The sequence below is a fragment of the Dermacentor albipictus genome, chromosome 10 (genome assembly GCF_038994185.2).
Source record: "Dermacentor albipictus isolate Rhodes 1998 colony chromosome 10, USDA_Dalb.pri_finalv2, whole genome shotgun sequence".
Lineage (NCBI taxonomy): Eukaryota > Metazoa > Arthropoda > Arachnida > Ixodida > Ixodidae > Dermacentor > Dermacentor albipictus.
Genome location: NC_091830.1, coordinates 26,517,211 through 26,532,138, shown reverse-complemented (window position 1 = coordinate 26,532,138; position 14,928 = coordinate 26,517,211). Strand labels below are relative to the sequence as shown.

Sequence of the window (14,928 nt, the reverse complement as noted above, 5' to 3'; positions counted from 1 at the left end):
AAAGGCCACCAGCGTTTTTAACACTCGATCATTTATTTGACGGAAAAGTGTTTGTTGTTAGAGCAGAATATAAATGGTAGGGTTTTCATTTCTATATTTCGTATCCGAAGAGATATTTAGGGTACATAGTGACGGCAGGAACATTGAAGTATTTTTTCTATGCTTGGAAAAAATTTGCAAACCTAGTCTAGGCTTCTTAGTTTCGATAGAGTGCAATCAATCCTTCTTTATCGTATAACTACTGGTACACGTTATAGGAAGATATTTTTCAAACTTGATTATACCACGAAAGGTTAGATGGGTACTAACACGCCATTTCCAGCAATCTGCTATTTTTTTCTTTAAGTGAACGCCCTCATCTTCGGCCTTGAAAGAAAAGCATCCAAAATGTACTAAATAATTTATTATCACAGCTTTTCCGCAGGTAGTGCATATGTTGTGATGTACACAGAAGATGGCAATGTGGGGAGCAGAACATCGCGACATTCTGGCACTCGGTTCGTCTGCTCGCAGCGGAGGAAAGCGGGGAGGAAGCGCGCCGCCTTCCGTCGCGCGCAAGGCTTCGGGGAGGGTGAGGGGGGAGGGGCGTTCGACTCTTTGCGGCGGCGCGCGCCCGGCCGGGCCGCTGCGTCTTGAAAGCCATCTGCGACGGGTACAGAGTCCGCGCTGCGCTGTGTTTTCGCGACGTAGTTCGCGTTGATGTGAGCATCAGCGTGGAGATCAATCAGCTTGCTGCTGCCGCCGCGTGTCCTCACTGCAGCGTCTTGACAGCGAATTTCCGCGGTCATCGAGTGAGATGTGTTCATGTTTGCTTGTGCGCACGAGACGCCATGCTTGTTAATTTAGTTAGCATGCCTATCTTTACAAGTTTATGCGGCCGATAAAACTACTCTCCTTACTTGGTATAGCTGTCCACTAGTTTGCTATCGCAATCAATGCTTCGTCTTTCGGGCAGAACTGCGACCTTTTTTTTTCTGCTTATATTTGTAAGTATAGAGGCACCAATAGAGTTAGACGCAGAAACTGGGCTCTCAGAGTAAGCTTTAATACAAAATTCCCAATTTTTAATCGCTGCCTAGAAGCCTCTCACACTGACAAGGAACGAAATTTTGGCATGGCTTGTGAAGCCAATAAGTGCGAGGCCACTGCCATGTTGTATGTACTAAACATTACAAAACCCTATGCATAGCTACCCTCACTCCCTGACACCCAGTGGACTCTCCCATGTTTACTGGTGGGCCAGTTGGTGGTGCATTCTTCGTGGCAGTGTACGGCACTTGCAAAGCGTCGAGAAAAGGAGGAAGGGGCAGGAGAGCGCACTGTCTTATCGTTTTTTTTCCCCTACCCTTTGTAGATGTGCTACAACACTGCCACGAAGCACTTCTCTCACCTCCGCATGCACCCACCAGCAGGAAGCAGAGAACGCCCGCAGGAACCATCTCGGGCAGACCACCGTAGTAAATGTGCGCGGTGCACTTCCTTTCGTCACCCGTCAGTGTTGGCAGACTGTTGCAACCGTTTAACAGCAATATAAGAAACTTCAAACATAAATATTGCACAGGTCAAATTTCGCCAACGCGTAGTGGGGCTTGCACGGTTTAGCTAAAATTCGTTGAACAAGCAGTGCATAATGCAAGCTGGAAAATTTGGTGCCGTGGCCCCTTTAACACAATGGCACTTTTTTTTTGCTTCACGGGATAGGTTATGCAGGCAATAGTTTTTTGTTTCGTCGTCGTCTTCGGGTTATCGACACTTCGTTTTCACAGTTAGCTTCCATATATCAAGTAATGGAAGCTCTAGATGCAGGGCCTCATTCTCCAGGAGAGGCGGAACGCTCTGTCCTAATTAAAGCGTGTTTCGTGACATCGGGTCTGTATCTATGCTGCGGCGATGTTGCGATCACAACTGCGCACTCACCCTTGCAAGCTGTGATACCTCGCGGAGTTTACGGCTGGCTCCGGTGCTGTCGTGGTGGCGACCGCCTCGGCCGAGGTGCTGCCGTCTTCGTCTCCGGCTCTGGCCTGGGCGCCGCCATCGCGACGGAGTGGCGAGGGCCTGTATATGATGAACGGCCTCCGCACTGTGCTCACTGCAAGGTACGCAATACGGACGAGTGAGGCAATGCCCCGACAGGATCGAAACGCGCGTGCTGCACGTCACCGCATACCCGTAAAAGATTTACACCTTTTGATTCGCGCACTCTTAAAATTGCACCCTTTGGGTCGTATCTTGACACACACCAATATAGTCATCTGTTTTTCCCGCATTCCCATTCTTTAATGCTGCAAGCCCGGTACTTCCAAGTCACGAACGGCATGCGAGTTATCAGCATGACAGAGCATTCTCGACAGGAAAGCAGCGAGCGCCGAGTTTTCAAGAAAGGGAACGCAAGCAAGGCAGATGATTATCGTTGTGGGCGTTGTGTTCGCCAATGGGTGTGCAGTCTAACATGGCTACCTCGCCGCCCATGTTTCAGCCATTTTGCAAGAGTGACACTTTTTTTTTATTCTAGAAGCGCAGTGTATTGATATGGCTCAATCTAACAGTTTTACGTGGTGCCCTTTTCAGTTTCTTTTACTTTTCTCATCAAGAGGCCATGGCGTGGTCACACAACTATTATTGCGATAGCAATTATATGGACACTTCAGGCGCATTTCTGCCATCGGCGTCTGCGTGAGGTTCGTACACTCTTAAAATTACACCCTTTGGGCCGTATCTTGACACACAACGATAATCGTCATCTGTCTTCCCCGCATTTCCTTTCTTTAATGCTGCGAGCCCGGCACTTCCAAGTAACGAACGGCATGCGAGTTATCAGCATGACAGAGCATTCTCGACAGCAAAGTAGCGAGCGCCGAGTTTTCAAGAAAGGGAACGCAAGCAAGGCAGATGATTATCGTTGTGGGGCAAGATAAGCCCCAAAGGGTGCAAAAAGTTTTAAGAGCAACCACCGAGATTATTTAAACGAATAAAACGAAGAGAGAGAATGAAAGCGACTCGAATAAAGATAACGACGCCGCGACGTAGAATTCACGCCGACATCTGTCCCTTCCACTAACCGAAAAATATATACACATCGCAGTCATCATCAATTGGTATAGACGGTTTCACGCGCGCGGTAACAGCAGCGACGCTGCGGCCCCAGGAAAATTCCGGTAGCATTTCTCATCAGTGTTCTACACCGGAACAAAAAGCATGCTTTTAAGTTGTTTCAATGAACGGAAAGCTTTTTTTTACGTTTTTTGATAAACAAAAGATGCACAATGTCTCAAGACTACTATCAGGGTCCTTGAAAGTATTGAAGGACCCTGAAGTTATAAGATTTTGTATATATTGATACATATATATTGTACGGCAAACTATATTGTACGGAAGCCGCCAAGGACCTACGTTTGTGAACTGCGGAACAATCCTTACAAGGGCTTGCTTTGGTTATGGCGTTTTTTTTTGAGCGCTCGGGAAACGTTGTTCCTTCCCCAGCGCTCCACCACAACCTTCAAATGTACCATAGCTATCTTTGCGCGCGACGACAGTCAATGCGTTGATAAGGATGATCAGAAGTGATGAGGGGTTACATGGGTGTCATCACATTTGATGATGGTTCGACGCGGATGGATCAGGTGCTAAAGAACGATAAGGACTTATAATGGTCGGATAAATTTTGATAAAGTTAATAAGCACCGATAAGGATTGATAAAGGTTTGGTCGTGTCTTATAAGGTTGATAAGCACAGATAAGGGTTGATAACGATCGGATCGATTGCGATAAGGTTGGTACCGACCGACAAGGGTTGATAAGGCTCGGTTCGCGTCCTATAAAGTTGGTAACTACAGACAAGGATCGGCAGTGGTTTATACTGATCGGATCAAGTTTCATAACATTGATAATGACACCGGCCTACATGGAAATGAGGAGGTGGCAAAATGCCTACGCATGCTTTGACAACTCGCAGATTAGTTTCTGCGTGAATTTGTTTGAATCTGATATACTTAGCGCTAGAGTACGCGCCCTTTGCATCGGCGCCCTTGTATAGCTGGTGAAAGTCCAACCACGAATCACCGTCCACGGGCATAAGAGCCAAAGAAAGCCATTACATATAAAATGTGTCTGTATAGTAGCTGAGCAAGGGAAAAACGAAACCCTTTGGTATGAGCTCAACATCGTTAAGATGCCTGGTGTACTATCATTTTTGTTTAAGGTCGCCAGGATCAGTGTGCTTCGAGAACAAAACGGGGTGCATGGCTCTTGAGGAGCTCCTTTGCATGCACCCGTTCTTTCAGTACAAGCTGCCGTCCTTCACATGAGCGGAGCTTCATCGAGGAGCGCAATCCTTTCCGAGAACCCTCAACTTCCTGGCACGCTTTTTCCTCGAAAAAAAAAAGAATAAGCCAGGGATTTGATATGCGCGCTTTCCGCGGCCAGCTGGCACATATACTTTTTTTTTTCTCAGTTACCACGGAGGCAACGAACGCCATTCGTTTGGCCCCCTAGCGGAGACGTCTAAAGGTTTGACTGACTGGTCCGATCGCATATGCTGTAGCTTTCTCTTCGTTTCATTTTAATATTTCTTTTACTCATATGCAAAGCAGCGGGCTCGCTGTTTACAAATAACCCGTTCACATTTCGCGGAAATCCCGTCGTTTCCATGCTTATGAGTAGTGGCCTTGCGCTGTTGCAATGCTTGGTCGATACCCGAGGATGCTGAAGGTCGTGTTTGGAGTTTCCCGCTAAAGCAACAGCGACATAAGTGCGACAAGGGTGCCGTTAGCGCATCGGCTTTCTTGTAGAGAACGCCCGGTGAAAAGCAAGTTTCCACTGTTAACAGAGGTAGACATCTAATACGCTCTAAACTACATATACAGATACCTAAATACCCTCTAATCCACAGCATGCGAGCCACGGCGCATGCGCCGTCTATAGCGGGACAGCTAGACTGTGGCACCAAAAGCTCGGTACAGGAATGTTATCGCAATACGCCACCATCAGAATGCAGCGGACAGGGAATCGAACCGGCAACGGCGTTCTCAGCAGCTCAACGCCACATATCCACTGCGTCACCACGGCTGGTACAAAGCCGTTCAAAATAAGAAGAAAGAAGTTTAATAACATCTATGCGCTTCTTATTACTGTCACGTTACGGTGGCGAGAAAGGGCGTAGCCATGTTAGCCGAAAAGCTTCAGTAAGATAGATGGATGTTACGAGCGTCCCCTTCGGAACGGGGAGGTGGGTTGCGCCACCATGCTCTATTAGATACACGCGCCAGAATTCCCTCTGGTGGCCCTCGCAGGAAACTCGTCTGTTGCTACTGCTCTGCCCCTTAGCAACACAGTCGGAAGCACCCGAGCGAAGTTACCGATGGCGCGTGGTGTCATTTGCTTGCCAGCCATGACACCACAGACTACGTAACAAGCCAGCTTCCTTCCCGTCACTGTAGCCGGTTTTTCCTCTACTCTGGCGTCAAAAGATGCCGCCTGAATCTTCACCGACAACGCAGGAAATGCGCGATATACAACGAGGGAGGGACAAACTGATGCCGCCGATTGTATCTCGCATCCGTCGAAACTTGACCACTCAGAGAAAAAGATGCCGAACGTTGCGTAGGCATAGGGGAGGGACGCATAACGGGAGTCGGGGAAAAAAATCTGCCGAAGAACTCTCGGTCTACGGCAGGCATACAAGTATGACTGACTGACTGATAGACTGGCTGAATTAATGAACGAATAATCGACCGACCGAATGACTGACTGACTGACTGGATTGAATTGACAGACTGAGTGATTGAGTGGTGCTGACTGACTGCTTGAGTGACTGAATGACCGAACGACCGACAAACCGATAGAACGTCTAAATGATTGACTGACTCGACTGGATTGACTGAATGAATGACCGACCACCGACTGGATTGACTGATTGATTGAATGAATGACCGACTGACCGAATAACTGACTGACTGGACTGGATTGACTGGCTGGCTTGACTGACTGACCGAGTCAATGAATAAATGAATGGCTGATTGACCGAGTGATGGACTATTAGTATAATTCACAGCAGTAGTCCAGAATTCCCCCCTTGCACCAAACTTGAAATAGCCTTAAAACTAAACTTAGGTTACAGTTGCAAACCATATGCTCACGTAAGGTGAGTTTCAGTAAACTTTACATGACATATAGATAAGCTGGTACTTTTACTAATGCCGTCTCACAAATGTTCAAATTCTCATTCTCAAAAGACAGTTCTTCGCAGAACAGGCATAAAACGTATGTTTCTCAACGTCCGTCATTTAAGTCATCTTCTTGTTTACTTTGTTCTTCCTCTTATCGTCGTCATTCTCAAAAAACGACAATAAAGAACGACACTGGCGCTCGACATACTATGTACCAAAACAAGTTGGAAGGCTATGACGACATAAACGTAAATACGAGCGAGATGCTACGGCGTACGCAATAACGCATAATACGAATTTCCTGCTAATGCGAACTTCTTCGACAGCTTTCATAAACTGTAGCTTGTCGAGAAGAGTCACGTGCACTTTTCTTGGCTGCATCTGCGCTTGCCTGCAGCTCATCGCTGTGGTCTCATAGCTACCGGTGCCACAGATGGTGTGGACCAATCTTCCCGATTCCTCACGCCGACGGCACGGCAGACAAGAGCCGAGGGATCCATGCAGCGTGTTTACTAGCAATCAACGCCGTGTCGGTTTTGCCTGAACATACGTACAAGTCCGCTCTGCATATCGAACCGGAAGCACTTCCAGTGCTGGCTTTCACCGCAATCTTAAGGAACAACGTAGGCCTAGCGCAGTGCGTTTTGGGAAGTGGACGGAGCTATAGAAAAAAAAATAAAAGGGAGAACTTTCGGGAGTTTGCGTAGCACGCAGAGAGTAGGGAGTTTTAGGGAGCTCTAGCGGGGCACTTAAGTTAGCGCATGCTATCGGCTCTGCACACGAGAGGATCCGAGGTGTCTGGCGCTACAGGAATGGACAGTGATTTTTCCCACGGCATGCTGGCTATCGCATTACCGACAGACACCATCAAACAGCCGCGAAGGTCTCCTTTAACGCGATCTTTGTACTTTTGTTTTTGTTTTTAGACCGAACAAGTCTTCGCCTACAAACACGCATGCGCATTTGCAGAGGAACAGTAACATTTAAAATGCCCGTTAGTGCACTTACTGCGGCTTTACTTTCAGCCTGAACGTTCTACTTCAGGTCTGCCCTCACGCACATGGGTTCGAACCAAATCGCCACGTCTGCCAATTTTACTTCTAAAAGCATATTACAAAGCGCCAGGGGACATATATAAAGGAAGGCAAAATATCTATTCTAGACATTCCATAGTCGCTGGATTATTGCGATAGTCGGCCTTTCGCTGGCCAATTTTCTCACTTGCCCATCATTTAGTAAAGAACAAAAGGTACAGTCGCGATCAAAAGTTTGAGGACCATGGCACCAAGAAAAAAAATTAGAATGTACGCAAGCGCAGCTCCGCGGCCTAGAATTGGTTTATTACACTGCATTAGCTAAGCGCGCGCACGTACGCGCATGCTCTTGATTTCAGCCATAATTTCCAGGTTGCGAATATATATATATATATATATATATATATATATATATATATATATATATATATATATATATATATATGCATCGCGGCACCTTTGTTCCCCACATTTTTGATCGCGACTGTACCTACTATAAAACCCTATAGCCACGCGGAACGTTCACTTGAGAGCCCTGCAAACGGCGTTCTTTTTACCGCTGTTTCTTTATGGCAGTCGACACCAAAAGACCTCGACATTCGATAGTCCGCGGCTGGTGGGACTGCGCATCGGAAAGCGTCGTTCACGTGATCGTCTGAACATCGCTTCCGCTTTGGGGAAAGGCACCACGCAGTTTAAAAAAGAAAAAAGGACAACAAAAACGAGCGACCAATAGATTCAAAGGAGCAGCGGCTGTGAAGGCCTCACATTGCATCATGTGGCGGCAGGTGCTTTTCTTTTTCTTTTTTTCTACCAAGTGGCGCCAGGCTGAATCAGGCCTGCACACGACAAGCGACTGCGGCGAAAGCTCTCGCTGTGTCGCGGGCGGCGTGCCGCATGTGGATGGATGGATGGATGGATGTTATAAGCGCCCCCTTTGGAACGGGGCGGTGGGTAGCGCCACCAAGCTCTTGCTATTATGCTCCCTAAAGTCCTACCTAGGTTAAGCAATAAAAAAAGAAGAAGAAAATCCCTATGAACTCCCACAACCAAATTTTCTGATCCGCTATTGCGAACTATGCTTTTGTACGTGTCCGTTTTTTGTCGTTTCCCTGCTTCCACCAATCCTTCAACCGCCTCTTACTAATCCCTATTGCGGACATGTTTACTTTTCCACGGCTCTCGCTGAACCCAAGGGCTTCGCCACGCTTCATTTCTTCATTTCTTCGCCACGCTTCCTTCGTTCCACAACTAGAGCTAGCGAGGTTCTTGATGATACTGATGATGATTTGTAGGCTTTTGTCCCTTGGCACGAGATTTGGCCAAAGAGCGACATGGCAAATTTCAAGTTAAGAATGTTCCTTTCAACGCTTACAAGTAGCGTGTGCGATTGGAGCGAGGGTTGCAGTAAAAATTGATAAGCCAAATGCCTTGATTTGAGTTACAATATAACTATATATGTGGTTAGGCTAGCCCGAAGGTCAGAAGAGCGACATAGAGATAGATATACGGGGTGTTTCAGCGAACACTTTCAAACAATTTTAAAAGTTGCCTGTGGTTGAAAGCACATTACTCAAGTTCGTGCGCTGGTCTACTCGAAGAAGCGGACATTACTTTCATTAAAAAATGAACTGCATAATCGGCTAATTAACAAAAAGTCACTATTTAAGTTCTCAAATAATTGCGTTATGGCCCATGTTGCAATTTACAAATTCCAGCAGTGGAGTTCGCAAGGAGACCCGGGTCCACTTGGAACGATTTCTAAGGATGACACCAGTTTTGAGATATTAACTCCCGAACTTTGCGGAGAAATGCATTGGCGTTCCAGTTACTTTTGTGCTTAAATGAATAAAAAGACATTTTGTGAAGAACATAGCTGGAACGCCAATACATTTCTCCGAAAAATTTGGGAATTAATATCTCGAAAATGGTGTCATCCTGAGGATTCGTTCCAAGTGGATCACCTTGCGAACTCCACGGCTAGAATTTGTAAATTGCGATATGGGGCATAAGTTAATTAGTTAAAAGCTTCACTAGAGATTATCTTGTTAATTATCCGACAATGCATAGGCAACCTTTAAAAAAATTTGGAAGTGTTCACTGAAACGCTCGGCATATAGAAATAACAGAAGACAACAATTTCAGCATGATGCAATGTGTTCTTTTCAAGCATAAAAGAGGAAAGGCCCTTCGAACCACTCTAAAATTGCAGCAGCATTCTTGTCGTAAACTAGCGGTAAACTGCCTCGGTCTTTTGGTGCTGGGACCGCCGTACTTTATTGCTTAATTGTGCAGTAATACTCTCCCGAGAGCCGCCCGACGCACTAAATTACACCCTTTGCTCGCTTAATCCCGCTCGCAAGGGTAAACTCACGCGCTTCGCTCGTTTTTCAAGTGGCGGCAGACGTACCGCATTTTCTCAAGTATAGAGGACCGTTTTCTCCCGACGCTATCTTTTCGCTCAGTTAGCACATGAAGCGGTATTGTCGGATTCTTCCTGCAATTTCGACGACCGTTGCAGATGAGTCATTACACTGTCACTGTTACAACGCCTTAGCTAATTGGGACAAATGAACTCCCGCTTTACTCTTTTGAACGTGCCCACGGGAACGATGAGAACCATCTCTCCGTGTGTTTCAGCTTTGCTGCAGCACACACTGTAAAATAATTTGCACCCTAAAAAGTGAGAAAGGCTGTAAATGTGTCTATAACTCACACCCTTAGGGTATCCATTATATTAGATAACACCCTAAGGGTGGGAGTTATAGACACATGTACACCATTCTTCACTTTTAAGGGTGTAAATTAGTTAACAGCGCACTGGCCTCAAACAGGTGTTGTAGTTAGCTTTGCGAGACCACGTTTATTTAGGTTGGCGAGCACTGTGCCATTGCGCATGCAGAAATTTCTGCGGGTCATCGCTTTCGTCTAGAATACACCCTTTGCAGAAATCAAACGGAGTGAAGAAAACTCCTTCTTTGCGGGAGTAATGCTAGTCCTATATGTCGTTACGGATAGATCTGGCTGCTACTCCCAGACGGATCAGGTTTACTGCGGTTACGCCGGAGTGAACGTCAGAGTGAACGTTTGCTCGGTTATGGGAGCACGATAACTCTTGCAGACGGGCGTAAAATCTGGAACGACGACTTACTGCAAAAAAAAAATAAATAAATGGTGGAGTTGTGAAACTCTCCCTTTCTTCTCAGAATGAATGACGCACTACAGACGAACTATACAGGCAAGCTTCTACTGATGGAGAGCGAGAAATACACAACGGCAGGGGAGTTAACCAGGCGCATGCTAGGTTCTTTTTATCCAATGCAAATGGTACAGTAAAAGAAAAGCTCTAAAAGGTAAAAAAGGTAAAGAAGCCTCGATAGACACAGATAGACACAGACGGACACTGACAGAGAGACAGGCACTGACAGACATCATCATCATCATCATATTTAATGTCCACTGCAAGGACGAAGGCCTCTCCCTGCGATCTCCAATTATCCCTGTCCTGCGCCAACTGATTCCAACTAGCACCCGCGAATCTACTAATTTCATCGCCCCACCCAATCTTCTGCCGTCCTCGACTTCACTTCCCTTCTCGTGGCACCCATTCTGTAACCCTAATGGTCGAACGGCTATCTAAGCTGCGCATTGCATGACCTGCCCAGCTCCATTTTTTTTCTCCTAATGTCATACAGACAGATAAGTAAATCAGACGGATTGATAGACAGATAGATATATACGGACAGATATATCAAAGTGGCTTCTACAGAAATCGAACGCCCGTCGAAGGCACGTTGAACGCCCGGTGCGTATCGGTGCACTGCCGCTCCATCCATAGTTGCGATCACTCCGGCGAGCAGCAATGGGCGTCACACCACACAACGCGTCCGGCACTTTGTCAGCGGCGTTGCGGCGCATTTCACAGCGCACGTTTCCGCCTGCCCGGGGACTCGAATCGCAGCGCGCGCACAGCCTCCAACCACCCCGGGCGGGCCGCACTCGTTGGACCGCAAAAAAACAGGCCGCGGCGTGTGCCTCTTGTCGGGCAACAAGCGACGCACATGTGTCGCAATGATTGCACCGTCTCGCGACCGCTGGTGCGTGCGGTCGCGCCAGGCATTAAGAGCGCTCCATTGATCGACAGCGGCCCGTCACTGCTGGCGATCTGCTTTGGTGTAGCCTTTCTTTTTTTTTTGACGTCATTCTTCTCTCCTTCCTTCTCTTCCTTCTTTCCCTCTTTCTTTATTTTCTTTCTTTGTTCTCGTCCCAATGCCGCGAGTGAGAAACAAAGTAGACTAGGAGAGCGGATTACGGCACGCCTGCGCAAGCTTCGAACGAGGACGGACACTTAACTAAACAGCTCGTTGTGTTGCGCGAGCCTCGTGACGTAATCGCCGACGCAGCGGACAGTTCGTTCGCTAAAAAGAGGGTCCTTTCGGTGGACGTCATTGAAATGGAGGAAGGAAATAAATGCTCCTTAGTAGCTCTGCGGGTTGTTTGGAAAATGATACTTGCCCGCGTGTTATCATTCAGCAGTCGTGCACCACAACAATTATAGGGTAGTACCGCAAGAGGCAGAATAGAGGAAACTGAATATCACGGGCGTGTTGCCAAAAGGCAGATGGGGAGTGAACACGTACCCTTCACGGAATCAATGGAGACCGATGACATTAAAAAAGACCACACCAAATAAAGCACATACAGACGCCCGTCAGAGGGCGCAATATGTGCCTGTGCTTTTCGCGATGCATCAGGTCCTCGAGCAAGCAACTAAAGCCCAATCGCGTGCTCTCCAGCGGCTAGTACAGTCTCAGACGAAAGTTCCCGATCCGCTTCCCCAATGGGAAGGTCCACCACCGGGTAATATTGCACGGCTTCTCCGAAAGGTGCATGGTGTGGTTTGAAGCTCAGCAGAGTTTGAGATCACTGTCCTTTCTGATCTTGGCGGATGAAAACCCCCCCAGGGCCCGGAGTAAAACGGCCCGATTACACGCTCGCGGGCGCGCGCGCGCACTGTCTTCGCAAAGCGGTATAGAACGCTTCGCTAAAACTCTCTATTCCGCCATTCCACGTTCCTTCACCGCTGCTTCATTCTTGTTTTTCCTGTGAACGGTCCTACGTTTAAATTGTGGGGTCTTACGCGCCAAAACCACGATCGGATTATGAGGCACGCCGTAGTGGGGGACTAGGGAAATTTGGACCACCTGGGGTTCCTTAACGTGCACCTAAATCTGAGTACGCGGGTGTTTTCGCATTTCACCGCCACCGAAATGCAAGCGGTCATACTTTTGATGTATGTCCCGAGAGTGTTCATTAGACCTCTGAGATATCTAACAATACTACACATCAAGATCATCCAGCAATTCTCCAGTGTATAAAGCTCACGAGGTGCGAAGGAGAGAGAGAGAGAGAGCTAGAAATAGATAGATAGATAGATAAATAGATAGATAGATAGATAGATAGATGGATAGATAACAGTAGAAAGTCAGAATAGGAGACAACTGAATGGCGAGAAGGTAGACAGATTATGCACAGTGTAGCGCAAACTGAACGCGTAAGGCGACGAAAAAAAGGGGACACGGCATTGCACTGTACACGACGCCATACCAACCAGAACTTTCCTTTTGAGGGTTAGTTAAAGATACAGATAGCTAGATAGAAAGAGAGTAAGACTGAGATTGATAGGTCAAAAGATAAAGATAGATAGATGTAAAATAAATATCGGTAGAAATAGAAGGGCCGAGAAGCACCGACACAGTGAGAGGCGGAGATAGGTAAACAGAGAGAGAGAGAGAGAGAGAGAGAGAGAGAGAGAGAGGCATGAAGCACCACACCAAATAACACAAAGCACGCACGTGGGAGACATTGCTTCGTGCTTTGCCGCGTTTCACGGGAAAACGCAGCCAGCTCGGTTCCCGCGGGAGCGTGGATCTGAATGATTGAAATGCCCGCACCGCATCTCGATGCCGCTCAACGAAGTGCGACCATATATGTGTGGGTTGCTTTTCCAGCTTATTTGTCCGTCCGCACTTGATCTTGCCGCTTCGTTTTTCGAGGACACCGTGTGCCTGCATTTGTTCCGGCGGTTCGACGTATGTCTCTCGACAGAAAACCCGAGAGATGTACGCTGCGGACCGAGCTTGTCAACATTGCTTGTGCGCGCAGTTCGATTCAATACGCGCTTCTGCAGGCACCCCCCCGCCCCCTCTACCAAAAAAAAAAAGAAACACTTATCGAGTTTTATTATATATGAAGTTCACGGGTTAAACGATCTCGTTTCATTTCCGCACACGCTGGCGGGAAAAATATGCAAGTTAAGAAATCAAACAAGAAAGAAGCAAACAAAACGAGATCAAGATTTTCGAATGAAGGACGCCTCATCTGCCGTGGTCTTCGTGGTACGGATACGATTTCGCATCTTCGCGGACAGCTGGCGAACTTTCCCATCCGGGTTTTTGATGCAGTGAATCGCAAATACGATAAGCCTGAGAACGTACGTGTGTTACGTCGTGGGTTTTTGAATTTCTGGCGGCGTCCGAGAACTCGGGGACAGGATTTCTTGGAACGTTTTAAGTACTGAATGCCAAGAGAGCTTGAATTCCACACATTAAATCTTTGTTGGTGGCAACATACGAATGTTGGGAAATATCAGAGAGCAAGCACAGTGAATAAAGTAAATCATATTTTCATAGACTGACTATCGCAACATTGAACGCAAGCACGCATTTCAGGCAGTTAGTTTCATTGTTCCCTATGGTGTTCGGCTGCTGAGCACGAGGTCGTGGGATCGAATCCCGGCCACGGCGGCCGCATTTCGATGGGGGCGAAATGCGAAAACACCCGTGTGCTTCGATTTAGGTGCACGTTAAAGAACCCCAGGTGGTCAAAATTTCCGGAGTCCTCCACTACGGCGTGCCTCATAATCAGAAAGTGGTTTTGGCACGTAAAACCCCAAATATTATTAGTTTCATTATTCCTTTTGTATTATATATCTGATTACTGGCGCCAGTCCATTTGATGCTGCACATTCTGCAGCGTTTTTGTTTGTTTGTTTGATTTTTGTTCTCTTTTCGCTAAGTAGCCTGCGTTTCTCACACAGAGTCGTGCATAATACGCATTGTTCACCCGGCGGCTGCTAACTGACACCAGCGGCGTCTGGCGGTAACGCCAGGCGCAACCAGCATGTACGGCGGTGGCTGTGGCGTGCGAAATCGCTTTTAGTGTTTGTGTCGGCGACTTCAAAGAGAACAATCAAAGGCTCACTCGACTGCTTCGCGCGTTGAGAAAGCGAATCCTTTTTTCCCCTCAGGCATAGCTGGCGCTATCTGTCGCGCCACCTACGGCAAAGAAAACTAACTAGAAAATGCTTCTTTTGGAGCATTTTACAGCAAAGGAAGGTCTAGGTAGGTATTAGACAAAATAAATTGCACAGTAGTTTTTGATAAGCAGCGTTTGTTTAGTTAGGTTAGGCATTTCAAGCCCATTTTATCGGGTCATGCACATGGGTGAAGACAAGTTGCATTTTGTGGCGCACTGGTGGCGCGTGAATCCTTTAACCCTTATACACAAACAAAAAAAAAACACCCGTACATAACCGCACTTTGAAGCGGTGTGTCTGAAGCGTCATGAAAAAATATAGCTTTTTAAAGATCAATAGGCATTTCTTTTTCAATTCTTTGGCATTGTTCCATCACTGCATCCTAAGTTGATTAATGAATCATTTCGCGCGC

At 47.1% G+C, this 14,928-nt stretch overlaps 1 protein-coding gene across 2 annotated transcripts in view; it reads right to left on the bottom strand.

The window, feature by feature from the left end:
• Positions 1–14,928, bottom strand: part of LOC139050766 (uncharacterized) — an 83,276-nt gene that overhangs the window by 8,438 nt on the left and 59,910 nt on the right. For both annotated transcript variants that reach the window (XM_070527487.1, XM_070527486.1), the window contains exon 2: positions 1,918–2,089. In XM_070527487.1, the coding sequence (XP_070383588.1) occupies positions 1,918–2,089 (172 nt within the window). The remainder of the gene's footprint in view (positions 1–1,917; positions 2,090–14,928) is intronic.